General features: G+C 37.1%; 1 protein-coding gene across 2 annotated transcripts; it reads left to right on the forward strand.

Moving 5' to 3' along the window:
* The first annotated feature begins 31 nt into the window (after window positions 1–31).
* Window positions 32–26,666, forward strand: LOC137404561 (proton-transporting V-type ATPase complex assembly regulator TMEM9-like). 2 transcript variants are annotated; one of them, XM_068090788.1, is made up of 6 exons: window positions 32–52; window positions 3,378–3,422; window positions 6,725–6,864; window positions 17,999–18,122; window positions 18,245–18,391; window positions 26,443–26,666. In XM_068090788.1, exons 2-6 carry the CDS (start codon window positions 3,399–3,401, stop codon window positions 26,572–26,574), a joined length of 567 nt encoding a protein of 188 aa, XP_067946889.1. In that variant the 5' UTR covers window positions 32–52; window positions 3,378–3,398; the 3' UTR covers window positions 26,575–26,666. The 2 variants fall into 2 exon arrangements, with proteins under 2 accessions (XP_067946889.1, XP_067946888.1); XM_068090787.1 differs by lacking the exon at window positions 32–52 and having other exon boundaries at window positions 3,416–3,511.

Consider the following 26,666-nt stretch of genomic DNA (forward strand, 5'->3'; position numbering starts at 1 on the left):
CGTACTAGTACAGATTACTCATATGGTACATCGTTCCCTCAATTGTTATGAGGTTGTCAGAGCCATCGAGTGTAAGAGTTGCGCCATGCTAGTAACACAAAAAATTGATCACGTGACCATATGGTCGCCATCTTAGTTCCATTTATCGTACTGTACTCGAAGTGATATACGATATTTATTATAATTATCACTTTGATTGTACTGTTCTATTAGGATTTCAGTTGTTATTGTGGAAATTAATGGCTGTTATGTCACTCAGCCTCATCTAAACCTAGATTTTTTGTGATGATTGGAAGGCTAAGTCATTACTATATTTTAAAGGGCTGTTAGTTCATTCAGCCTCATCTAAACCTAATGTTTTATGATTGAAATGCTAAGTCAGTACCATAGTTTAAACGCGGAGCTAAGTGGCAATTTTGAGCATTATTTGACAGAGAACTACACCTATTCATACATTGATCATGCTGATTTGTTAATATTTTATATCTCAGTGTAATCGGTGTGTGTATGTATGTGTTGAACTCAAAGTGCAACAAAGAGGTTACTAGAGGTTGGCAGTTTAGTAGTAGCAGCAGTCAACTTTCCTTCAATCAACTTGCTTTTGGCATTAGATTAGATCAAGGAGTTTCACTCCATTAATAGATAAAAATGGTTAACTGCTGGGCAGTAGGATGCACAAACAGATCTGAGCACAGCTACACAATGCATTGCTTCCCAAGAGATGCCACATTGCAAGTTAAGTGGATACAAATGGTGAGACGAGAGGGTACCATCACTTCTTCCTCCCGACTTTGTCATGTAAGTATTATATTTACAGAATTCATTAATAGTGAACATAGCTTCCGCATGATTTGACTGTTTATTGAAGTTAACTATAAATACCAGCATAGACATGATATAGGCCTAACTAATATACAGATATTACTTTTCAGGCACACTTTGAAGATCAGATGTATGAGCCTAACCGCAAAGATGGCTTGAAGAAACTTCGGCATCTTGCTTATCCCACTCTGTTTCCACATCGTTCGGCTCCCAAAAAATGAAAACCACCTTTAATACGAGGTGCGGATCACTCAGGGCCATCGTTTGCTTATTCCTCTGACTACGACTATGCAAGCAGTAAGCCATGCCCAACACCTGAAGAAGAACCTTATGTTTCAGTTCCGGAGGCACCATCTTCTTCTGGTTTGCAAATTTGTTTTGTTCATGTTTGCTTTGACATACAATTACATTTATTTTGAATAATATGTGTTTATAGCATTTTCTATTAGTAGGCTTGCGATGATCATGCAAGTATAGTCAGTGGAAATGTGTGTAAGGAGTGCTGGGATTTAATTTATTCTTCTGGACTTAACCATTGCCTCTATGCATTACTAATTCTTCTGTGTGTCTTCTTTCACATCTAACTTGCACACTTTGCTAATCCTAACATGCACAACTTAAACCATAACTGTCACGAACAACTTTTATCGTTGTTCCTAGGTTAATCAGACACGCTAATTCCGATTTTGTACTCAAAATGAAGATTAGTCCATTAACCTTCAAAGTCATTTAGGCTTTTTTAAAGCGTTTCAACATCCGTTTTGAAAACAACACAATCGGCATTACAAGCTCCGCCCATAAATATGTGACGAAACCTAGCTTTTTCAGGAACGGAAGTTAGGAATGTTTAGTCCGATTTAGAATAATAGAGATGGGTGTCTTAAAACCCATTATTATCTAAATCCAGCCTGTCAAATAATTTCAGATTTTTATGAAAGGTAAATAAACTATTTAAAATTGCTCGTAGCTTGTTACATGACGTTTAAATGGGCTGGACGCCGAGGAAAATGAGCTCAAAAAGCGCGGTTTTATCACAAGCTAGCGTTGTTATCGCGCTTTTTAAATATGCAATGTTAAATAGCTCATCTACCTTTCAGAAAAGACTGATATTATTTTTAAGGCTGAATTTAGATATTAATGGATTTTAAAACACCCATATCTATTATTCTAAATCAGTCTAAACATCCCTACGTAACTTCTGTTACTAAAAAGCTAGGTTACGTCACGTATTTATGGGCGGAGCTTGTTATGCCGATCGTGTTGTTTTCAAGACCGATATTAAAACGCTGTAAAAAAGCCTTCATTACTCTGAAAGTTAGTAGACTAATCTTTATTTTGAGTACAAAATTGGAATCAGCGTGTCTGATTCACCTAGTAAATACGATAAAAGTTGTTCGTGACAGTTATGGTTTAACAGAATTCATAATTTGTATAACCACCTTGTGATTATATGTTCCTCTATCTTCCACTTATGAAAACTTAACTAAAGCACTTAGGTATACTGAGCTTGCATTGACAAAATTATTTCATTTTATGCTTTACCATTGCAGTTTACACGGCTCTATGCCGTGTTGCTAAACCCTGTTGCTAAACCCGTATATAATGCTATGCTGAAATGGGAAAAGATTTTCAGGGCTAATGTAGAACAAGCATCCCATAGAAACATCCGGAGAGCTCTGATCGATGGCTGTGGTAGGGTTGCCAGCATAGAGGACATTGTGCTCAAGTTTCATGACCTATCATCTAGGTTGCTTAGCACTTTTATAGACACTAGGCTTAGGTTTTTTTGTAAAGACCAAACAAAAAACTAGGTCAAAGTCAAACTGTAGGATCTACCAAGAGGAGCTGCTCTACATTCATAAGGTCATTGTCCAAAAAGGCAAAGTAATCATCCATACGTTTACTTCGGTTCATGTTTCCTAACCTAGTGTCTGTAGCAGCTCTACTAGTAGGTAATAATTGCTATAAATTTATATATGTATGTGACATTACTGTGTTTCTAGGATGAAGGTTTCTAGGAGCCCCGCTACTAGGTGCTAATTGGCAACAAACCCGTATTAACAATAATTATATATGTATGTTTCTAGCAACTTCATTAAATCGACCGTATATATTATATACTTGATATATTTGGTTTATTTGAATATATATAATTATGTTGTTTGCAAACCCTTGCCCAACCACATGTCATATGTAATTTGTCTGTTTAATTTTACTGCATTTAAATATGCATGTGTACGTATGCATTGTATTTGCAAATATATGTGTATGTGTAGAAACCTCAACTCAGTTTTTATGGATTTGTGCTCTCTTTTTTGCTTGATTAGAGGCAATAAGGCAGTCAAAGATACTATATCATTTTAACTAGAGTATCATATGTTAGCAAGTGTTGCCTGGCATGCAAACCTATTGGCCAATATTCACTTACGTGACTTTTTATTAGCTAGCAAAGACCATTGCCTATAACAACGATATGAAACCATTCCGCAAAGTGGAACTAAGATGGCGCCCGTAAATTGTTGGTGGCATAACTCTTACACTCGATGGCTCTGGAGGTTGTACTGAAATCAAAGGCTATGTCGAGTCGGCTCTGCTTGAAGGTCTTGCTACGTACAGTATCATACATAAAGGAATGATTTCAAAATTGTTGTGTATGTTCACGGCATTGTGCGTCATATCAATATCCAATGTAAGGCAGCTAGCAAAACAAGCGTATCATTTAGGTTTTTTATTTGTTATAACTAACAAGCAACTATGGTCAATGATCACTTTCTATTTTTGTGAAGTTGTTATATTACTGCTCCATGGTATCTGACTTTGTCACGGCCAATTGTCTTCTTACCAGGATCGTAATCGAATGCTGTGTATTGGAAGAGAATGTTTTTGGCTGCAAAAGCTGCCATTCTACAAAGTAGCTTCAGTAAACTAAACCTTTCAAAATATGGCAGTCAGACCTGTCAACCTGGTGCTATGCAAATGAGGGAGAAATTAGGGTCTTAAGCCTCGCGCCAGCGGCCAAGTTGTTAAATGGGGACCAGGAAGGTTACCATAGGAGTTCAGCTCTAAAATTATGCTTAACCCACATCCCAACTACCCTTAGTGCTTGATGCAATGAGGGCAGGGCTGTATCTACCTGTTTGAAAATGGTACTGCGAGGAGAGTCCGAGAGGGGTGCCGAGCACCCTCTCGGTGGGGAAGGGGGTCCGGGGGTTCTCCCCTGGGAAATTTTATAGTATAACTAGTCAAAATGGTGCAAATCTAGCACACTTGGCTCTCGATGGGGCCCATGTTCTAACAGCAAATTTGACATTATAAATCAGTTTTCTAAATATAAAACTGTTTCTTGAGATTGTCTTTAACAACACTTATTAAAAATATAATGTCAATGAAAGCTGCTAAATGGGTTGGCCAGAGCTAGCATGAGGTAGAATTATCACCAGGTACAATGCTGAATGGTGTAGGAGACGAGTAGTCTTCTATGAAATGGTCTTCAAACCAAAGCGTAGCAAATCTACATGCCAATATAACTCAAAGAAACTGTCATAAACATGTTTCAAATAATAAAAATATGTTCAGTAACTCTGTTCTTGACTTTTCAGACTTCATAGGCAGCTCTAAGAATCAATATGATCCTATCGAGATTGAATGACAGCTTTAGTCTGACTACGGCTGACAGCCTAAAAAGTGCATTTTCATTCGAGCATAACGATTCAAATTGACAAAATTAAAAGTTAATATGAACTTTGAAACATTAAAAATAATGTTTTAATTTGCTTTATACAGTTTTTCACTGTCTTACCCTTTCTGAATCTGCATATTTACTTCTCAAGTTGAAAAAATTGATCGCGAATGATAAAATTTAAAGTGACCACGATGATTTTCGGTTTAGTTAGATGTCAAAAAAGGTGTAGTATTTTAGTTATAACTTTTGCCATAGACATCATTGACGCATATTTGTACGTTTGTTTGATTAGCCAAAAAATTTTTTTCTAACTAATCACAAATATTCTTCTGTAATTTAAAAATAACGATACAAGGAATAGATAAAATTCAGAGGCAAGTTAACTCACGATGGGTGCCTAGCAACGTTATAAATGCGGGAGTTAACTCCGTCGGGCGCGAATAAGTTGAGCTCTCGCGGGCCATATAAAATGATGTGGTGAGCCACATGTGGCCGCTAGCCCGTGACGTGATTGACACATGTGTTCTAGAGCACAAAACATAAATCCGGGAGTTTAACGGGAGGTTTTATTTTTGCGGGAGGGTAATCTCAATTCCAGGAGGGTCCTGCAAAATCCGGGAGAGTTGACAGCTCTGATGGCAGTTATCATTTAATGTCCAAGATGTACCTACTCGAGAGCTTGTAATCACATTTCCACATATTTTGAACCTACAACACAGCAGAGTAAGACATGGTGAATCTTTTGATACCAAATAACTGTAGTGTGAATTTTGTTGCAAGTCAACCTTTAACATTCTGAAATAGAAGTTGTATGTTTTAAGTATTTTGCCACAATCAGTTGTTATGTGTGGTTAGAAATTATGTTATGCATAACTAATCCGGATCCACACACAACATTTGCTTGTCATATTATTCTATTTTGACTATGTTTAGTTTGTGCACTTTTACTTAGCTTGTGGGTGCTAATTTGATTATTACTGGTTCAGGTATAGTGAAGGTGTTAAGCTATTGTAAGTAATGCTGATATTTACCAGTACAAATTACTTCTTTATTCTATAAGTCAAACAATTAAAATACACAACTAACAAAATTCTAAGACAATAATATTAATGACAAAACAATTAGAAGAGCTAATAGAAATTACATCCTTACTCGAACGGTCGTCTGTGTTTGCTTGGCTCGGTCCATGCGGCTGCGAGTTTCGATAGTCAAACGAGAGTCGGAGAGGTCATAGGTAGAGAGTGTCGGCAGTTGAGATAGTGGCGGAGGTAGTGGTAGAGGAGGCTCAGCTGGTGGAGGAGAAGGAGGCTCCTTTGGTAGAGAAGAGAGAGAGGCTCCGCAGCAGGCAGATGGGAAAGTGTCCAAGGAGGCGTCTCGGGAAGAGAGAGAGAGAGCCAGAGCTCAAGCTAGAGCCGCAGATAGAGATGGGGATGAAGGGAGATGCTGAGTCATTGGAGCTGTTCTCTTTTATAGATGTCTGGCATGTGGGATGGTTAGCCTGTGGGTGTAGGTTGAGTGTTAAGGTTCGATGCTTTCTGTCAGGCGTGTGAAGATATCTTGTTTGCGTAAGTCTTCAGCTGGTGCACATGATGTTGACATGTAGGGTGGAGCTCGTGACTTACTCCTGGTATCTAGGTCATGTTTGACAGGAGTGGCAGATCTGTATGTGACTCATTTGACTCGTCTCTAATGTTTCTCTGGTGGCTTTTTGATGATGGTGGTTGGTAAGTTTAATTGCTTCGACTTCCCTTTGGCATATTCTCCATCTGGTGTTGACGCAATTTCTATGATTGATTTCTTCCAAATTTGAAGTTTCTAATTTGCTTTTGACATTTTCTAATTATTGAATATTTTAATGTCTTTGGGCATCTTGCTGCTTGTTCGAATTATATGCTTATCCTGCGGTCTGGCTACATTCCCTGTTGGTATCTTGTTTTCGCAGTATTTCCATACAACACAGTCATTATATCGTGTAGGCGGAGTCTGTTTTGATAAGAAATTACTTAGAATCTGCTGACTAAATACAATTGTTTTATTTTGAAAAACGGTTGTCGCAAACTACCTAAATCTTTCAGATACTGCATGACTACCCTCAAATTTTGTAATTTGTATTAACTTTTTGTTCGAGTTTTGCTATTTTTTCTTTAAGCTCATGATGGTGCTTGATCAGCTTTAACCACTTTTTTATGAGTCATAACAATCGATGTCCATTGATTGTAGGCTGCCGAAGATGAGCGATGTCGCTGCGTCTGTCCTAAGCTAAAGTCTATTGCTACCCTCAATAGCAGCCATCTTGTTGTCGATGGGATTGATTACACCAATAAAGCTGTTTATATCAGCAAGAAAAAACCAGAAGATTGGTTAGTATTATTATTAATCCTTGGAGACTTTGGTCCCTCTAATGTATAATTTAGAGCTGCACAATGATCGCGCTAATTAAACGATTAACGCGATCAATACAAATACACGATTAACTGAGTTGAGCCAATTAATCTTCAAATAAAATACAACCGAGGTGGTGATTATGTGGTTCCTTTGTATTGTTCAATATATAACCCTAACATAGCAGGTTACCACCATTTAATTTACTAACAAATAAATATTATGACAAGCGGCACTTTCTTACCAATTACCGTATATACAACCACAATCATTTTGCACTTAACTATGAGAACACAAAGTGAGACGCTAACATTAAACTTGTTTAAACAGTACAATGCGCAAGCACCGTGCCGATCTAGCCGTAAGCGGCCATGTTGTTAGCTGTTCAAACATGTTTCTAGGTAATAGCAACAAAAGCGCTTTCAGTATTATTTAGTACATGTATCTTACAGTCTATTTTGTGTTTATTTTCAAAAACTTTTTTAAATAAATTATACATGTATTTTCATTTTTCAAAAAATCACAATCATATGTCAGCTTTAGATTATTAATAATATAAGATTGACACTTTATTGGAACATGAAAGCTGAAAAATGTCTTCCGTACTAGCAAGAGCGTTTCCGTACAGTGTTGGAAGTGTAAACAAGAAAGCGAAGTGCACTAAATGCCAGAGAGAACTTGTCTACCACCACAGCACATCACAATTAAAATATAATTCAACTAATTATCATCCTACCGCGCAGAAATCATCACAAGCCAAAATTTACTACTACTGTCCCCTGCGAGTGGCTATTCTCTAAAGCTGGTTGTATGTAGGAAGAGGGTATCTCTTTATTCGGATAATGTGAATAAACTGTGCTACCTCAACTCTTGGCTGACTTAATTATAGACTTTCATAGACTGTTTTCATACCTATAATAATTATTACATTGTAACTTATGTACGTTGTACATAACATGTATTCCTGCTAACAATTGTCTCAAATATAATTAATTTATATGTAGCTGTATTATTTGTTTTTGAATATGCAGGTTTTTGCTATATTAATTGTAAGATTAATCAAAGATTAACTGGTTCAGACCAGTTAATAATCGCGATTAATTTTTATAATCGTTGTGCAGCTTTAATATATATACAGTTTGGCTGAAAGAGCAGGTTATACCATTTTTACCGATAAGGAAGCAATATTTAATGAATTCAATTACTCAGAGAAGTGACTCGGTCAAAACTGCAAAACACAAACGTCGTGAATAACTACTAGTGGCATTAGTCTCTGTTTGATTAACTGTAAATGTGAAACAGCAACATTTAGGAGCAAATCGAAAGTCGCAACATACCAGCTTTCTTGCACTTTCACAGGTTTCTATAAGCATCAGGCTAAACTCTATTTATTATATTTATATGTTATGTTTATTATCTAATTTAGTCATTGTCTGCTATTCTTCGTAAGAAATATAAATTTTCTTTGACTTGTTAAAGATGTAAGGTTGAAATGACCATGATATATATTCAAGATGGAATTTTAACGGCTTATAAAAGTACTATAGTGGTCATGGGGAAACAATTGGTCATGGGGAGACAAATGGTCATAGGGAGACAAATCTTATAGATATATTTACTCTGACTACTCTAACTAAAACTTTCTGAGTTTTAAAATCTTTGTTTGACCTGCAAACGTTTGTTAGTATTAGAAATCCTAGCTGATAAATCCTAGTAATAATAAATGAAATCCTAGCTGCAACATAAAAGTAATAATAAATGAAATCCTAGCTGCAACATAAAAGTAATAATAAATGAAATCCTAGCTGCAACATAAAAGTAATAATAAATGAAATCCTAGCTGCAACATAAAAGTAATAATAAATGAAATCCTAGCTGCAACATAAAAGTAATAATAAATTATATATGTATGCTAACGCCATTAACCAGTTGAAAGTTTCATAAAAAGAATATTTCGAGTTGCTATTCTAACTATGAGAACATAACTCTAGATTTATAATAGTGATGCTTGTATTCACGTGTAACTGACTACAGAAACGTGAAACTTCAAATCTTAGTCGCAAGACACAGTTTTGGTTGTATGCTTTAATTTTGCTGTAAGACTGGCTTAAAGCAGCATATATTTTTGGAATCCCATGCTAACCGGGGATTGGAGTAAGCTATGGAAATCCTATTACAAATTTAGTAATTGTATAGCATATATCGGTAGTTCTACTGTTTGGCACCTGTTCTACTGTTTGGCACCTGTTCTACTGTTTGGCACCTGTTCTACTGTTTGGCACCTGCTCTACTGTTTGGCACCTGTTCTACTGTTTGGCACCTGCTCTACTGTTTGGCACCTGTTCTACTGTTTGGCACCTGTTCTACTGTTTGGCACTTGTTCTACAGTTTGGCACCCGCTCTACTGTTTGGCACCTGTTCTACAGTTTGGCACTTATTCTACTGTTTGGCACTTGCTCTACTGTTTGGCACCTGCTCTGCTGTTTGGCACCTGCTCTATTGTTTGGCACCTGCTCTACTATTTGGCACCTATTCTACTGTTTGGCACCTATTCTACTGTTTGGCACCTGTTCTACTGTTTGGCACCTGTTCTACTGTTTAGCACCATGGTTAGATCAGTGAGGTTCTTACTGTATGACTAGCTTCGGTGCTTGTTGATGTCAAACAATTCCAGCTGCTTAGTTCTCTCCTCAATTAGATATTATGTCTTGAAGAGGTGTGTAAATATTGTTTCTTTCAATAATTATGTTCTATATTTTTATTTATGGATAAATATGTTTTTTATTATTTATAATTCACTCATATTTACTATACATGTATATTGTTATATGTTGCTATATACATTAGCATATATTTTAATTTTATATACAGTGCACCCCCGGGTTACGATGTCCCTGTTATACAATTTTTCTTGCCTTACAACGTGGAACACACTGTTTTTTCGTCTTCGCCATACGACATTTTTTGCCATATGATGTTAACAATATTAACAAATCTCTCAAAATTCAAGTTTTGTAATCGGTGTTCTAAATACGTCGGAATAACAAAGATGCCGATATGCTAAATCCCTCCACAACGCCTGAAAGAGATTCAATGCTCTCTATCTCAGTTCAGCGTTATTTATTAAAAAGAGGGAAAACAAGAGGGAAAAAAGAGGGAAAACGAAATTGCAAACAGATAAGTGATAGAATTTTAGACGAAATTAAAGCTTAGGAAAATATTTACTAAAACTCAGCTTAAAGTGTGTGTTTTGTAAACTAAATTCCTTTAAGGTCAATTTCTACGTTGAAAGTTGTACGCCTGTGTCGAACGTGAGAACTCCCTGCGATACATACTGCACATGGTAACCTACATTGTTATGTTACGTTTTAATGTAGATCGTAACCACTAAATACTCTGATGTTACTGTAGGTAACTATAGTTACTAAGGTTAAAATACTGCATTATTACTAATTTTAAATATGTACAGTATGTATAAAAAAGTTTGATGCTGTTTACTAGCGAGTGTTTGATGCTGTTTACTAGCGAGTGTTTGATGCTGTTTACTAGCGAGTGTTTGATGCTGTTTACTAGCGAGTGTTTGATGCTGTTTACTAGCGAGTGTTTGATGCTGTTTACTAGCGAGTGTTTGATGCTGTTTACTAGCGAGTGTTTGATGCTGTTTACTAGCGAGTGTTTGATGCTGTTTACTAGCGAGTGTTTGATGCTGTTTACTAGCGAGTGTTTGATGCTGTTTACTAGCGAGTGTTTGATGCTGTTTACTAGCGAGTGTTTGATGCTGTTTACTAGCGAGTGTTTGATGCTGTTTACTAGCGAGTGTTTGATGCTGTTTACTAGCGAGTGTTTGATGCTGTTTACTAGCGAGTGTTTGATGCTGTTTACTAGCGAGTGTTTGATGCTGTTTACTAGCGAGTGTTTGATGCTGTTTACTAGCGAGTGTTTGATGCTGTTTACTAGCGAGTGTTTGATGCTGTTTACTAGCGAGTGTTTGATGCTGTTTACTAGCGAGTGTTTGATGCTGTTTACTAGCGAGTGTTTGATGCTGTTTACTAGCGAGTGTTTGATGCTGTTTACTAGCGAGTGTTTGATGCTGTTTACTAGCGAGTGTTTGATGCTGTTTACTAGCGAGTGTTTGATGCTGTTTACTAGCGAGTGTTTGATGCTGTTTACTAGCGAGTGTTTGATGCTGTTTACTAGCGAGTGTTTGATGCTGTTTACTAGCGAGTGTTTGATGCTGTTTACTAGCGAGTGTTTGATGCTGTTTACTAGCGAGTGTTTGATGCTGTTTACTAGCGAGTGTTTGATGCTGTTTACTAGCGAGTGTTTGATGCTGTTTACTAGCGAGTGTTTGATGCTGTTTACTAGCGAGTGTTTGATGCTGTTTACTAGCGAGTGTTTGATGCTGTTTACTAGCGAGTGTTTGATGCTGTTTACTAGCGAGTGTTTGATGCTGTTTACTAGCGAGTGTTTGATGCTGTTTACTAGCGAGTGTTTGATGCTGTTTACTAGCGAGTGTTTGATGCTGTTTACTAGCGAGTGTTTGATGCTGTTTACTAGCGAGTGTTTGATGCTGTTTACTAGCGAGTGTTTGATGCTGTTTACTAGCGAGTGTTTGATGCTGTTTACTAGCGAGTGTTTGATGCTGTTTACTAGCGAGTGTTTGATGCTGTTTACTAGCGAGTGTACTACCTGTATACAACATTTTTGTCTTACAATGCCAACATCGGAACGAATTAAAATTATATAGCAAGGATTCGCCGTATATTTTTGGGGTTTGATTATTGTGTTTATATAAATTGTACTTTGTATACTAAGTAAGTTATTTAATGTATTATATCTAGATCATGTATTATACATTTGTATAGGCCATTAAGGTTGATAGGTCAGACATTATATATTAGGTCTTGTATGATATTTAACATTTTTACACTGCATTCCATCAAGTCATACAGTATGTATGAGCTTCCATACTCATTATGTGCCTCACCTCAGATCTGGAAATACTTTTCATTTTCTGCAGTCTGTTCTTTCAACCTACTTTAGAAGCAATTGCCAAAAGTGCCCAATATAAAGTGCCCCAATTGCCCTATAAACCAAAGTGATGAATTATAAAGTGCCCCAATTGCCCTATAAACCAAAGTGATGAATTATAAAGTGCCCCAATTGCCCTATAAACCATAGTGATGAATTATAAAGTGCCCCAATTGCCCTATAAACCATAGTGATGAATTATAAAGTAGATCTGGACAAACTCTAATAAAACTGAAATTATATATTTTTAATGCGCTAAGACAGCACCATGCTATAGCACTAAAGGGAACAGTTTCGGACATACATGGCTCTTATTATGAGAAAGGATAGCTGGATGCTCGGCATTGCAATGGTAAAAAACTATGGAATATGGAATTGGTTATGGAATAGAAAATTTATTTTTAATTAGGTAAGTTTTTTTTACCCCTCTAATTCTTTACTATAATAAGAGCCGTGTCGGTCCTTCTGAAGCTCCTCTGAGGTCCCTCTGTTAGGAAAGAAATTTGCGTCATGATCTCCTGCGCAATCATGACCTTCAAGCGTGCGAGATGAAGCTTGAAGTATGCTATTTTAACCAATCAGCATTAAAGGTTGGCAGGCAGGTGTATCAAGTTTGATGTGCACAATTACTCCATAGTATGGCCAGTTGGATGCAAAGTCAATGGACCTTCTACAATGCCTGTCTGTAGAACTGGAAGTTCCAAGTTCAATTTCAGTATGAAACGAATTTTTCATTGCTATAACTTTATCGCTCTAAATGGACACCCAAACGACAGACAGACAAAAAGCACTGAGATTTAGATATTCAAGTATGTATATATATATATATTATATATATATATAATATATATATAATATCGGCAGGTCTTACGGAGCCAGCTCGATGCCAAGAACCAAGTCATGGCAATAAGTACCTACGCGCTGCCAGTAATAAGATATCCAGCAGGCATAATAAAGTGGACTGAGGAAGCCATCAAAGAAACAGATATAGCAACTCGTAAACTGCTGACCATGCATAGAGCACTTCACCCGAAATCTGATACTACTAGATTGTATCTTGATAGGAAAGATGACGGTAGGGGGCTCAAAAGTGTACATCAGACAGTGAAAGAGGAGGAGCAAAGCATCAAAGCATATGCAGCCTCCATGGCCATTTCAGATAAGTTGCTAGCTGAATTTCAATCGGCTGCTCTTACAACGGACCTACGCCCTGATGATGAGGAAATTGACTGGCACACGAAACCTCTTCATGGTGCTTACCACCAACAAATATCTAAGGTTGGCGATCTTCACCAGACATATATGTGGCTGAACAAAGGAAACCTAACGGCCAATACAGAGCCGCTAATCATGGCAGCTCAGGAGCAAGAGCTCCCAACAAGGCAACTCCAAACGAAAATCTATCACACTAGAGACGATCCTAGATGCAGACTGTGCAAGGATGCACCTGAGACCATCCAACACATCATCAGTAGATGCAAACAGTCAGCTGGAAACGCATACATTGAGCGGCATAATCATGTCGCAGGTGTTGTGTATAGAAGTCTATGTGATGAGTATGGCCTTAATAAACCACAACACTGGTGGGAAGCTCCTGGTAAAGTCAATGAAAATGACCGCGCTAAGATCCTCTGGGACTTCTACATCCAAACTGACAAGCATGTCCTAGCAAACCAACCAGATATAGTGGTGGTAGACAAGGAGAACAAGAGAGCTACTATAATAGATATAGCAGTACCCAATGACTACAATATAGCCAGCAGAGAAAAAGAAAAGGTAGAGAAATATCTCCCTCTTGGAGAAGAGATTGGAAAATGCTGGAATGTAAGAACAACTGTAATCCCAGTAGTCATTGGGGCACTGGGCGCAATAACACCGGCGCATAAAATGTGGCTTGCCCAACTACCAACAACAATCAACTCAGGTGAGTTGCAGAAAAGTGCGCTATTGGGAACAGCTAAGATCTTGAGGCGAGTGCTCAAACTCCCAGGTCTCTGGTAGGAGACCCGAGTTAGAGCAGAATTTACCACCCATACGGAGTATCCGGGGTGAAGAAACAATTTTTTTATAAAAAAAAAAATATTTGAGTTTGAGGCGAGTGCTCAAACTCCCAGTTCTCTGGTAGGAGACCCGAGTTAAAGCAGAATTTACCACCCATACGGAGTATCCAAGGTGAAGAAACAATTTTTTTATAAAAAAAAAAATATTGTTTCCTCACCCCGAATACCCCGTATGGGTGGTAAATTCTGCTCTAACACGGGTCTCCTACCAGAGACTTGGGAGTTTGAGCACTCGCCTCAAGATCTTAGCTGTTCCCAATAGCGCACTTTTCTGCAACTCACCTGAGTTGATTGTTGTTGGTAGTTGGGCAAGCCACATTTTATGCGCCCGTGTTATTGCACCCAGTGCCCCAATGACTACTGGGATTACAGTTGTTCTTACATTCCAGCATTTTTCAATTTCTTCTCCAAGAGGGAGATATTTCTCTACCTTTTCTTTTTCTTTGCTGGCTATATTGTAGTCATTGAGTACTGCTATATCTATTATAAGAGTTCTCTTGTTCTCCTTGTCTACCACCACTATATCTGGTTGGTTTGCTAGGACATGCTTGTCAGTTTGGATGTAGCCGTCCCAGAGGATCTTAGCGCGGTCATTTGCATTGACCTTACCAGGAGCTTCCCACCAGTGTTGTGGTTTATTAAGGCCATACTCATCACATAGACTTCTATACACAATACCTGCGACATGACTATGCCGCTCAGTGTATGCGTTCCCTGCTAGCTGCCTGCATCCACTGATGATGTGTTGGATGGTCTCAGGTGCATCTTTGCACAGTCTGCATCTAGGATCGTCTCTAGTGGGATAGATTTTCGTTTGGAGTTGCCTTGTTGGGAGCACTTGCTCCTGGGCTGCCATGAATAGCGACTCTGTATTGGCCGTTAGGTTTCCTTTGTTCAGCCACATATATGTCTGGTGAAGATCGCCAACCTTAGATATTTGTTAGTGGTAAGCACCATGAAGAGGTTTCGTGTGCCAGTCAATTTCCGCATCAACAGGGCGTAGGTCCGTTGTAAGAGCAGCCGATTGAAATTCAGCTAGCAACTTATCTGAGATGGCCATGGAGGCTGCATATGCTTTGATGCTTTGCTCCTCCTCTTTCACTGTCTGCTGTACACTTTTGAGTCCCCTACCGCCATCTTTCCTATTAAGATACAATCTAGTAGTATCAGATTTTTGGTGGAGTGGTCCATGCATGGTCAGCAGTTTACGAGTTGCTATATCTGTTTCTTTGATGGCTTCCTCAGTCCACTTTATTTTGCCTGCTGGATATCTTATTACTGGCAGTGCTTAGGTATTTATTGCCATGATTTGGTTCTTGGCATTATATATATATTATAATATATATATGATTATATATATATATGATTATATATATAAATATATATATATAACTAACTAGAGTGTAGAACAGGTTAATTTTACTTATCTTTCTTCCAGATTGATGTTTTACTCTGGGGTCACGACAGGTCTGTTTCGTGCTGGTGCACCCTTCAGGTGACTTGTGTTGAATCTATTATGTATGTGTATATATATATATATATATATATATATATATATATATATATATTCCAATGTAGTGTGTTAAAGCTGCCAAATAGTGCTCAATGAGTGATCAGAGCTCAAATATAAAATTTATTCATGTAAAACCTTAGATAAAAAACAACTTCATTACTATTAGTTTCATTTCTGTTACGCAGACAATCATCAGATAAAATTGTTTTGGTCCGACTGAGTTATATATATAATTCCCAAACCAAAATCTATCACACTAGAGACGATCCTAGATGCAGACTGTGCAAAGATGCACCTGAGACCATCCAACATATCATCAGTGGATGCAAGCAGCTAGCAGGAAATGCATACATTGAGCGGCATAATCATGTCGCAGGTGTTGTGTATAGAAGTCTATGTGATGAGTATGGCCTTAATAAACCACAACACTGGTGGGAAGCTCCTGGTAAGGTCAATGAAAATGACCGCGCTAAGATCATCTGGGACTTCTACATCCGGACTGACAAGCAAGTCGTAGCAAACCAACCAGATATAGTGGTAGTAGACAAGGAAAACAAAAGGGCTACTATAATAGATATAGCAGTACCCAATGACTACAATATAGCCAGCAAAGAAAAAGAAAAGGTAGAGAAATATCTCCCTCTTGGAGAAGAGATCGAAAAATGCTGGAACGTAAGAACAACTGTAATCACAGTAGTCATTGGGGCACTGGGCGCAATAACACCGGCGCATAAAATGTGGCCTACCCAAATACCAACAGCAATCAACTCAGGTGAGTTGCAGAAAAGTGCGCTATTGGGAACAGCTAAGATCTTGAGGCGAGTGCTCAAACTCCCAGGTCTCTGGTAGGAGACCCGAGTTAGAGCAGAAATTACCACCCATACGGGGTATCCGGAGTGAGGAAACAATTTTTTTTATATATAAAACAAGTTATAGAACGACTAAAATTTATTGCACTTCAATATTGTTTCGTATAGTTTACAGTAAAATCGAAAGCACAGCTTCAAATCTCAGCAAAACCACACTCGTCAGATGCTAAAACCATAGAGTATGGTTCTGAGTTTAACCATAGAGTATAACTTGTTTTAATTTTGCTTTTCAAGTGGAGCACTTTATACATGAAGTCACCACAATCAGATTAACTGTATATATATATATATATATATAAATATATATATATAGATATATATATGTATATATATATATATATATATATATATATATATATATATATATATATATATATATATATATATATATATATATATATATATACAGTTAATCTGAATGTGGTGACTTCATGTATAAAGTGCTCCACTTGAAAAGAAGCAAAATTAAAACAAGTTATATATATACATGTATACATACATGTATATATATGTATACATGCTCCTTCACTTCGGTTTGGTTGAGCACTCTGTGAGAGGCGCTGCACTGTTAGCCTTTGTGCAAAGCTCATCACTTTTGTGATTTGAGCACTCTGGTGCCAGCACATTGACTTTCTTAAAGTCTGTAAGTCCACCTAGTTGTTTCAAGGCAGGAGGTCAACTCTCATTGGTAATGGGATTTGTGTCCCTTGCCTGAGCTCTGAGATGCATTGATGAGGCTTCAATAGCCGAAGCAGTACTGTCTGTAGCATGAGTATATATATACAGTCAAACATGGATAACTCGAACTTCGCGGGACCGAGCGAAGGTGTTCGGGTTATCAGAGCATTCAAGTTATCAGAGCACTGTCACAAGTCCATATTTATTTATTAGTAGATACATTTACATATACAAACTATAATATAAATTAAAAGCATAAATGGCTTGTTTCAAATTAAATGTTTCTAATGTAAAGTTTAAAACTTTTTTATCAAATAGTATAGGAGATGTTTCTATCACTTGAGATTAGTTTGTTGTTTGAGGTTATGTTATTGCCAGGACGTTTTTTAGATTAAAATTGGCAAAGCTTGATCGTTGTTGAAATGCTCAGAAGAAAAGACATCTTTTTCTTTTGAGTGTTTTAACCAAGATCAATTTTGCCGATTTTTCTTGAAGTTCATGCGAAGGTCACCTCACTTTTTCGTGCTTCCGAAAGGCGATCGCTAAGCGGATGTTTGGTAAAAATCAAAATTCACCAAACCTTTAGAAAAGTCGTTGACCAAAATATTTTGCCGTTGGTGGTAATAACGACGCCTATGAATTACGAATTGTTGAGGTTTACCTCTATGACTTGTAATAAAGTTATTTTCTAAAGCGATAACAACCGTCTGGCAGCCGTTGGGCAAAAAGCTGTTCGAGTTAACAGTCGAGGTAGAGTTATCTAAAGCAATTTATCATTATGTGGGAACACACCAAAGAAACCGTTCGAGTTAACCATGAGTTCGAGCTATCCGTGGGCGAGTTATCCATGTTTGACTATATATATACCGCAGTATATATGCTGCAGTATATATATATGTAAATGTATTAATGTATAAGTTAGCCTACTTCAGTATGGACATTTCGTCTTACATTTATGTAGCCGATGTGAAACAGTGCTTAAAGACAACCTCCCAACCACCACAGTATTAAATATAGATGACATCGGCAAGTTTTGTCTACGGTGTGAGTGCACATTTGAACAGAGAAATACAACTACCCAAAAGGTAAGTAACTCATTCCAAAAGTAAATAAAAATGAGTTCTCGGCTCAGAAGGTATGTGACATATTTAAAAAGTAGACAGTTCCAAATATAGTTGTGATTTTTGGTTATATGTGCTAATTGTAGGTGGTAATAATATTTGTCATCGTTGTGTTTGGTCTCATGTTCGTCTACGCACTCTTTCTCATGTGTCTTGACCCGATTATGAATAAACGGAGGACTCACTACACACAGCAGATTGACTCAGTCGCTCAGGAGATTGCAGCTGACGAGGTACATATCATTTATCTGTGCTCATCGTGGGTTGGTAGCCTCTCTCAATGACATACATTCGCTTTACTCTCAGGCTTCTATTTCTATGATTGGTCATATGAGCTTTGTCTAGGATGTTTAGATAGTGCTAACATGGTTAATAATAATTCACAACATTCACTGTGTTTCCATCTTTCGAATGGTTTTGGAGTTGCCTACTGCCGTCGAGTTCGGAGTTGCCTACTGCGGTCGAGTTCATAGTTGCATATAGACCTTTCCAAAATTTACGATATAATTTACGATATATCCCTCAAAATAAAACTTGTTAAAGTAGACTCACATTTGGGTTCCTTTTCAATTCATGCGAAAAAACAACATTGTAATTATACAATGCAAACATCCCGTGGTTAAAATCATCAAAATTTAACAAAAATGTGTACATATTGAAAATTTGCAACAAAATAGTATGTTAAATTTAGTAATTGTAGTTACCTAAAGTTACTGTATTGTATTTACGGTATTTTAATGGTTATGATCTGCAATAAAATGCAAAATTATAATGTGGGTACCAAATGCAGTACGTATGGTGAGGAGTTCTTACCTTCAAAAGGTACGCATAACATGAACTTTAAATTCACTTCAAATAATTTAAGCTTGCTAAACTCACACCTAAAACTAAGTTTTAGTATGTATTTTGAACTATTTTACTGAATTTCAACTTTTTATCACGAAAATTTATCGCTCATCAGTTTCTGTCTTCACTTTCATTTCACTGTAAAATTTAGTGTGTCTGGTTGAAACCTTTTTCAATATAATTCAATAAGAAAGGCCGAGGGAGGCAGTTATCGAGAGCGGCCTCTTGCACACTTGACCATTTAATGGCTACCGAAAAGAAAAATGAAATTTTATTTGCTATACAGGATGTACATACCTTTAGAATAACGTGGCTTTCGCTGGTACATGTAGCAAGTAAAACAGAGAGGAGGCAAAAACGTATCAATGCTAATTATGTTGTTGCACACTTGAAAATATATTTAATAATAATGAAATGGAATTTTTTAACAGGCTAAAAGAAGTTGTCTAATCCTATCCAATTTTTCTACCGGTTTAAAAGAAGAAAATGCTGGTGCAATACAGAAAATATCTAGCTAGCTAACGCTTGTAAAATGGCCCAGAAAATGTGATACAGTAGTTTGTCTTGTATGAAATGTGCACAATAATCAATGTAACTATACATACAAAGTTTGTACGTATTTATAGCCTAGGGGACAGGGCTTTAGCAAGTTCCAGAAAGTTATGTAGATTCGTCAACTATCATGAGTAGCTAGTTATATATGAGTTACATACATACGATAAATTGTATTTACGTAGTAGAGAACAGCCTGCCTGCAACAGCCCGTCTGCAAAGACATGGTTAAACAAGAAAATAAAACATAAAATCAAAATAAATAAAACAAGATGAAATGAATAAAACAGGAAAAACATGCCATAAAAATAAGATAAATAATGCTATTCATTATACATGCATTGTTCATATGTACCAGTCGATCTATGGAGTCCGTTGTGGCTCACCCATGGATATATAAACCTAGATTGGCCAATAATAGCTATTCCCATTGGTGGCCTTGTCAGACTTAAACAGCATGACGTTACGTCATTGTATTGTACCTAATCCTTGGCTGCACTGTTGTTTACAATGGAGCTAATGAGGAGAAGGTGACAAAAATCACATTTATTTCCACATAAAAACCTTCTTGGATACATAATCCAGTAAGCCAAGGCGATTCTGTGATAATATTTAATAACCACCATAGATTAAAACTATAAAAGTTATGAAATGTTGCACACAAATAATGAGCCATCAGGGCTTTATTTGCCACCCCCTCTCCTATCCCCCTTCTCTCTTTTCGCCTTCCCTCTTCTCCCAAGAAGAATTGGGAAGGGGAAAAGAGAGAAGAGGGAAAGGAGAGGGGGGCAAATAGCCCATCCACTCAAAGAGCCAGACTCTGGCTAGGTAAACAGACTAATATCATGTTGAACTAAACGTGACTAAATATGATGAGAATGCAAGTATGTCATAAGTCAAAAATGAGACAGAATGATTATTTTACAACTGGCTATTTATCTTGGTCACTAAAGCTGAAGTGTAATGATTGTATCACTAGCAACCTGGATGTTACCAACTATGATGTTAACCAAGCAACGAATTCCTTAATCACAGTTAAGAATCGTGGTGGCTTGACTTTGTCTTCGCCTGTAGTGATTGAGGTCTGCAACCACAGTGAGAAAGCAATGACAGTGTTGCTTAGTAGTGCTGGGTTGGTGACAAACTTTCCCAGGCTAGCATTAATTGCCACTATGGAGAAGTTGCTGAGGTTCAACATCATGCTATTGTTTAAGTGTAATCTTCATGCTAGTAGCCTAGCTCGTGAGATAGCAAAGAGATACATTTCGATTAGGGCACATTATGAAGCTAAGAATAGAGCTGGTATGGACGGGTAGCTCGTCTGGTCTTGACCCACCGGGTCAGAGGTGCCCTAGTCGGGCTACCCGACCCTCGGGTCTTCTTATACAAAGACATGGGTAGGTTAATGGCTAAATGAGAGCGATTGTATATCGCTTTTTAAGTGCCATTGAAGTAGAGTCGCGTATAGTCTTAGCGCGAAAGGACCAGGCGAAATAAAACAAGGTGAGTTAAGGCGAGATAAGGACAATAGTCTTTGGCTTATAGGTTTCACAACGTTTTTCGGCAAGAAATAATCAACATGTCGGTAGTCTGGGAGTTCATGAAGAAGCCAGTCACGAAAGGAAAATACCAAGTTATTTGTACAATATGCGAAAGCAAGTTAAGTTACATAGAAGGGTCCACCTCAATACTATTGAGGCATTTACAACGAAGACATCCTGAGGAACTTAAAAGCGCGTCTAAGAACCTTTAATCCAGCAAATTTATTTTATTTTTAGTTTCTTTCACTAATACTAGAAGTTTTAGGGAAGGGATGGATTTTTGCTTTCCACTATGCTGGGCTATCCATTTCTATATTTGCAAAGTATTTCTTAACTAATCTCTTCGTGTTGATTATAATAGCAGTTGAAAATAAAATCTGTAATACAAACACTAGCCCAATCATGCCCTTAATCTATCACCCATTGAATAGCATTGATCCACCAATGTCTAGCCATAAATTGTAAATTGCATCTATAAACCAAGCCACAAAATATAATGATCGGTGTGATAATGGGTTCTTTTATCTTAGGTTATTGATGTCACAACATTACGTTGTAATAGAACTATCTCTTAACCTTAAATGAATAAAAAATAGCGCATACTGACCCAGTCCGACTTGATCTTGGCCCTCCTTGTTGACCCTGAGTCTGGCCCGACCCTGCATTCTTTGGTCTCATTCCAGCTCTAGCTAAGAAAGCTATTGATTCCATTTCCCTGATCAGATCAAAACTTCACAGGCTCATCATATTTAGTCATGTTTAGTTCAGCATGATATTAGTCTTTTACCTGGCCACGGTCTGGCTCTTCTGGTGGGTGGGCTATAATTGGTTCCCCTCTCCTTTCGTCCTTCTCTTCTCCTCCTTCCCCCTTCTTCTTAAGGGAAGGGAAAGAGAGAAGGGGGATAAGAGAGGGTGGCAAATAAAGCACTGATGGCTCATGATTTGTGTGCAACATTTCATAGCTTGTATACTTTTAATCTATGGTGGTTATCAGATATTATCACAGAATTGCTTTAGTTTACTGGATTACGTATACAAGAAGGTTTTTATGTGAAAATAAATGTGATTTTGTAACTTTCTCCTCATTAGCTCCATTGTAAACAACAGTGCACCCAAGCATTAGGTACAATACAATGTCGTAAAGTCATGCTATTTAAGTCTGACAGGCTTTTTCCCTATTGGCCAATCTAGGTTTATATATCTATGGACTCACCCAAAGGTGTCACATTTGGAACGTTCTCCTTGTTTTAGCGACACTGATCCTGTAAGGCTGCTGGACTCGCCAGTGTACATACAGCTGTAAGCTGTGCTCACACCCCCTTGGCCCTGTCCAGAGCCACCACTAACTGATAACGAGTTATTCCTTTGCTTTAGTGGCGGAAAGTCTTTTTTGTAACTTTCACGCCGATTTACTACTTGTACTGGAGTACTATCAAGTACAAGTAGTAAATACTAGTAGTACTACTAGTACTACTAGTATTTACTACTTGTACTTGCTTTAATGGAGTTTTTGTTTTAATAATAATTGCAAATGTTGATTGGTTGCGACCATATTTCTTGACAATATTAACAATATGGGTGCCTTCTTATTTATTTGTGACTTCCAACTTTGTTGATTTGGAAATCATTTTTCCTTCGTTTTGTAACGTTTGTATTGTTCTCAGAATCCATAGCTAGCGAATTAAATATAGATTTTTGTAGTTATGCTGACTAAATGTTTAGAGTAAAAGATAGCATAACGCTAAAAATGAATATTTGCTCTCGTTTGCGTATTTTACACGAACGTTCCCACGCGGAATGCTGACCTGAGAGAAGTCGGTCATCGTGTCTTTTATTACCGTTATGAAAATGTATTTGGCGAACTGTATTTTGGCGTCTTTGTTATTTCGACGTGCATTATGAGCACACCGACCGCCAAATTTTAACTCGGGCGCAACTTTTTTCAAATTCGTGTGACCAAATAAAATTTGCATGGTGAGGTGAAGATCTCACAATGTTCAACTTTGTAAGGTGAAAAAAATCGTATATCAGGGTAATCGTATCTCGAGGGTGCACCTTACTCTCACAGCGACTACCTTTGCCCAAAGTTAGTGAAGCAAAATAGTGTCAAATGCTTTTGGACTACCATTTTTAGGATTTGGAGTGGAAGCAACTCCGAACTCATTCAAAGCATGGAAACACTGTGTTTGTTTTTTGCAGCTCAACATTGGCCGAGTTAAGTAAGACTGATACTTTGGCTTTTTTGATGCACTTTATTGTGTTACATCTCCAGACAAGTCATGTCCAGTTGAGCTTTTCATAACTTTGTATTATTTTCCAGTATTTCTATCACTAAAAAGCAAAATATTAAGGAGCAGATTTTCACGGGAAACACCAACCCTCTTTCACCACTAGTTGTGTCATAAACGGATTCTAAGACATTTTATGAATCAGAAACTGTTATAAGTTCCTTACATAACTTAGGATCTACATTCTAAGTTAATCCGCTTTAGAAGATTAATAACTTTAGAAGCTGGTATTATTCTCAAGTTATATCTTAATATAATGTGAAAAATTATTTTATTAAAACTAGAACTTCCCCTGTCATACAGCCCACGACTAAAGTGATAATGGAAAAAGAAAGGGTACTGCTGGTTGAAAAATGCAATATTAGCAGTCAAATGGCACTGCAGTGCAATAGGGGAACTGCTATGGTAGCTGCAATGGTAGCTGTAATGTACTGGGTACAACAAACAGCGCTAATGAAAGGAAAAGATTATATGTTTATATCTCTCCCTGCAATAGGAGAACTGCAATATTAGAAGTAAAATGGCAAGCTGTTGTGTAATATATATATATATATACAGTGAAACATGGATAACTTGCCCTCGGATATAGCGAACACATGGTTAATTCGAATGAATTTGCTTGGTCCATTCCCACGCAATGATAAATGGCTCTATATAACTCGAACTCAACACTATTATAACGAACTGTTTTTTGCCCAACGGCTACCGAAATGGTTGCTATCGCTTTAGAAAATCACTTTATTCCAAGCCATAGAGGTAAACCTCAACTTTTCGTAATTCATAAGCGTCGTTATTACCTCCATCGGCAAAATATTTTTGTCAACAACTTTTCTAAAGGTTTGGTGAAATTTGATTTATCCTGCTATACGATGAATAGCACGGGCTAGCCGGGTCACGCGCGCAAGGATTTTCGCCACGCACATACAAAACAGAAACAGCATGTTGTTTTTGTTTTGTATTTGCGTGGTGAAAATCTTTGAGTGCGTGACCCGGCTAGCCCGTGATGAATAGTTTTCCGACGTCGATTCCGTGTTGAATCAACGTCGGAATGTTGAATGTTTAAAACGTCTTAAAAATTGTTGTAAGTAATTAAACGTATACGTTGTCTTAGCTAAAAAAACTATTCATCGTTTGACCTAAACACAGAATACGTGTGTACATTCAATAAGTATCCATTCAAAAAGCGTGAGTGATATACAATGTACCGTAAAACCTCGTAAAACTTTTAATCGAACTGCCTCGGAGTGTTGCTCTTAACGAATCCCAGGTAAAGTAAGGTAATCTTTGCATAAACTTCAAGAAAAATCGGCAAAATTGATCGCGGGTAAAACGCTCAAAAGAAAAAGATGTCTTTTCTTTTGAGCATTTCAGCAACGATCAAGTTTTGCCAATGTCAATCTAAAAAATGTCCTGGCAATAACATCACCTCAAACAACAAACCAATCTCAAGTGATAGAAAAATCTCTATACTTTTTGATAAAATCGTTTTAAGCTTTACATTAGAAGCATTAAATTTGAAACAAGTCATTTGTGCTTTTGATTTATATTATAGTTTGTATATGTACATGTATCTACTAATAAATAAGTAAATACATGGACTTGTGACAGTGCTCTGATAACTTGAACGCTCTGATAATTCGAACACTTTTGCTCGGTCCCTTGAAGTTTGAGTTATCCGAGTTTCACTGTATATATATATATATATATATATATATATATATATATATATATATATATATATATATATATATATAGCTGGGTTGGCTGTATATCATTGGTCATAGCAACCGATATCAAGAAGTTGTGATATTTATCTAGATTTCTGTATTTATATCTAAAGAATTGTGCTGAATTTAAAAATCTAAACAGATTTTAGCTGGTTGTCATAGAAATAGATGTGTATCTATAGAAAAATGTAGGCCTATTATTTAATTTTGCTGATATTAAAAACGGCTTGGCAGTACCGCAATATTGGGCACAGCAGTAGTACCATCAACAAAATCTTTAGCAAAATAATAACAGTAACATATTGCACACCATCGGTCACTATATACTTCGATCTTGTAAATTCGAATGATTATTCTTATAATTAAATCTTATAAAATCGAATAATTGTTCTTACAATTAATTATTGTAATAATCTAATAAGTACTATTGTAAGAATCGTTAGAAAAATATCATCGTCATTTCCTTTACTTTCATTGCTTTGGACATCAGTTGGAATACCAAAGTACTCGTTATAAGTTTCCAAAATGTCAGAGTCCCGTAGAATCGGCAAAAAAGAAACGATTACTGATCAGTACTTTTTTGTTAATTACAGAAACCTTCGGCAATTAGACAATGACATAAACTGGTGAAATGTGCACATTTTTTTCGTGAAATGCGCACGATTTAATAGTTCTATTATTTGTCGCACGGCCTTATTGGCATTTCGTTGGCCGGTCTTAATTTTGATTATTAGTTTCTTAATTAAAGGTTGTCTCATGACTATCACTAAATGTGGATTAAAATTATGAAAGTTTATGACTAAAAAAATTATGACGAAAACCTTTTAAGATGGCTGCCAGCAGGTGTTGTTTTTTTTCGCAATATGTTTAGAGGAAAACATTGTTTTGAGTTTTTATGATTTAAACAATTTATAGCTCTCTTAACGATGAAGATAAAGGTGTTCTCTTCTCGTATGTACTAAAATTCTTTACATCGTTTTCAGGTCCTTTTGTAAACTAAGTTAATGAAAATGCATTAAAGACAATGTTTGTAATGTTTGAAAATCATAAGTGTTTTTCATTGGATATGCATTTGTAGGCAGGTTGCTATTTGTTTATAGGCTGATATTACTGAAAGTCATTAATTTATACCTAATTGATTCCGACACAAGAACCTATGTCTATGGCACATTGTGGATAGATCGTCCATAATTGTGACAAGTTATATTTTTTAATCCCTCACCTTAGCCCTGATGTAACTTTCAAGCCATGAGTCATTGTGTTTTTAAGAGCAACAGAAAGGCTGCTGCAGTTTCCTGCCCAAACTTATACAGAGTCTTGCTTCTTGTAGCCGAGTGGCAGTCAAACTGGGAGAAGGGTGACTGCTGCCGTGAAACGTGTAAAGGCAGAGCAAAAAAAATGGAAAGGGCAGGTTGATGAACAACGTCACAATATTTACACGAGTCATAAGATCCTAGCCTAAGGTCCTAGCTGACCACTTTATCTCTTTTCTTTATTTGGAATGCATTGAATGATTTTGTCAACAGTTCCCATGGAAGATTTGCCGGTCGTTGT

Source organism: Watersipora subatra, chromosome 9 (assembly GCF_963576615.1).
Source record: "Watersipora subatra chromosome 9, tzWatSuba1.1, whole genome shotgun sequence".
NCBI classification, from domain to species: domain Eukaryota; kingdom Metazoa; phylum Bryozoa; class Gymnolaemata; order Cheilostomatida; family Watersiporidae; genus Watersipora; species Watersipora subatra.

Excerpts from the sequence above, each read along its gene's own strand:
- LOC137404561 (XM_068090787.1), top strand. The coding sequence starts at position 3,455 with ATGATTTCAAAATTGTTGTGTATGTTCACGGCATTGTGCGTCATATCA. Across the intron at positions 6,865-17,998 it reads AAGAAAAAACCAGAAGATTG|CCGATGTGAAACAGTGCTTA; the intron begins GTTAGTATTATT and ends ACATTTATGTAG. Across the intron at positions 18,123-18,244 it reads GAAATACAACTACCCAAAAG|GTGGTAATAATATTTGTCAT; the intron begins GTAAGTAACTCA and ends TGCTAATTGTAG.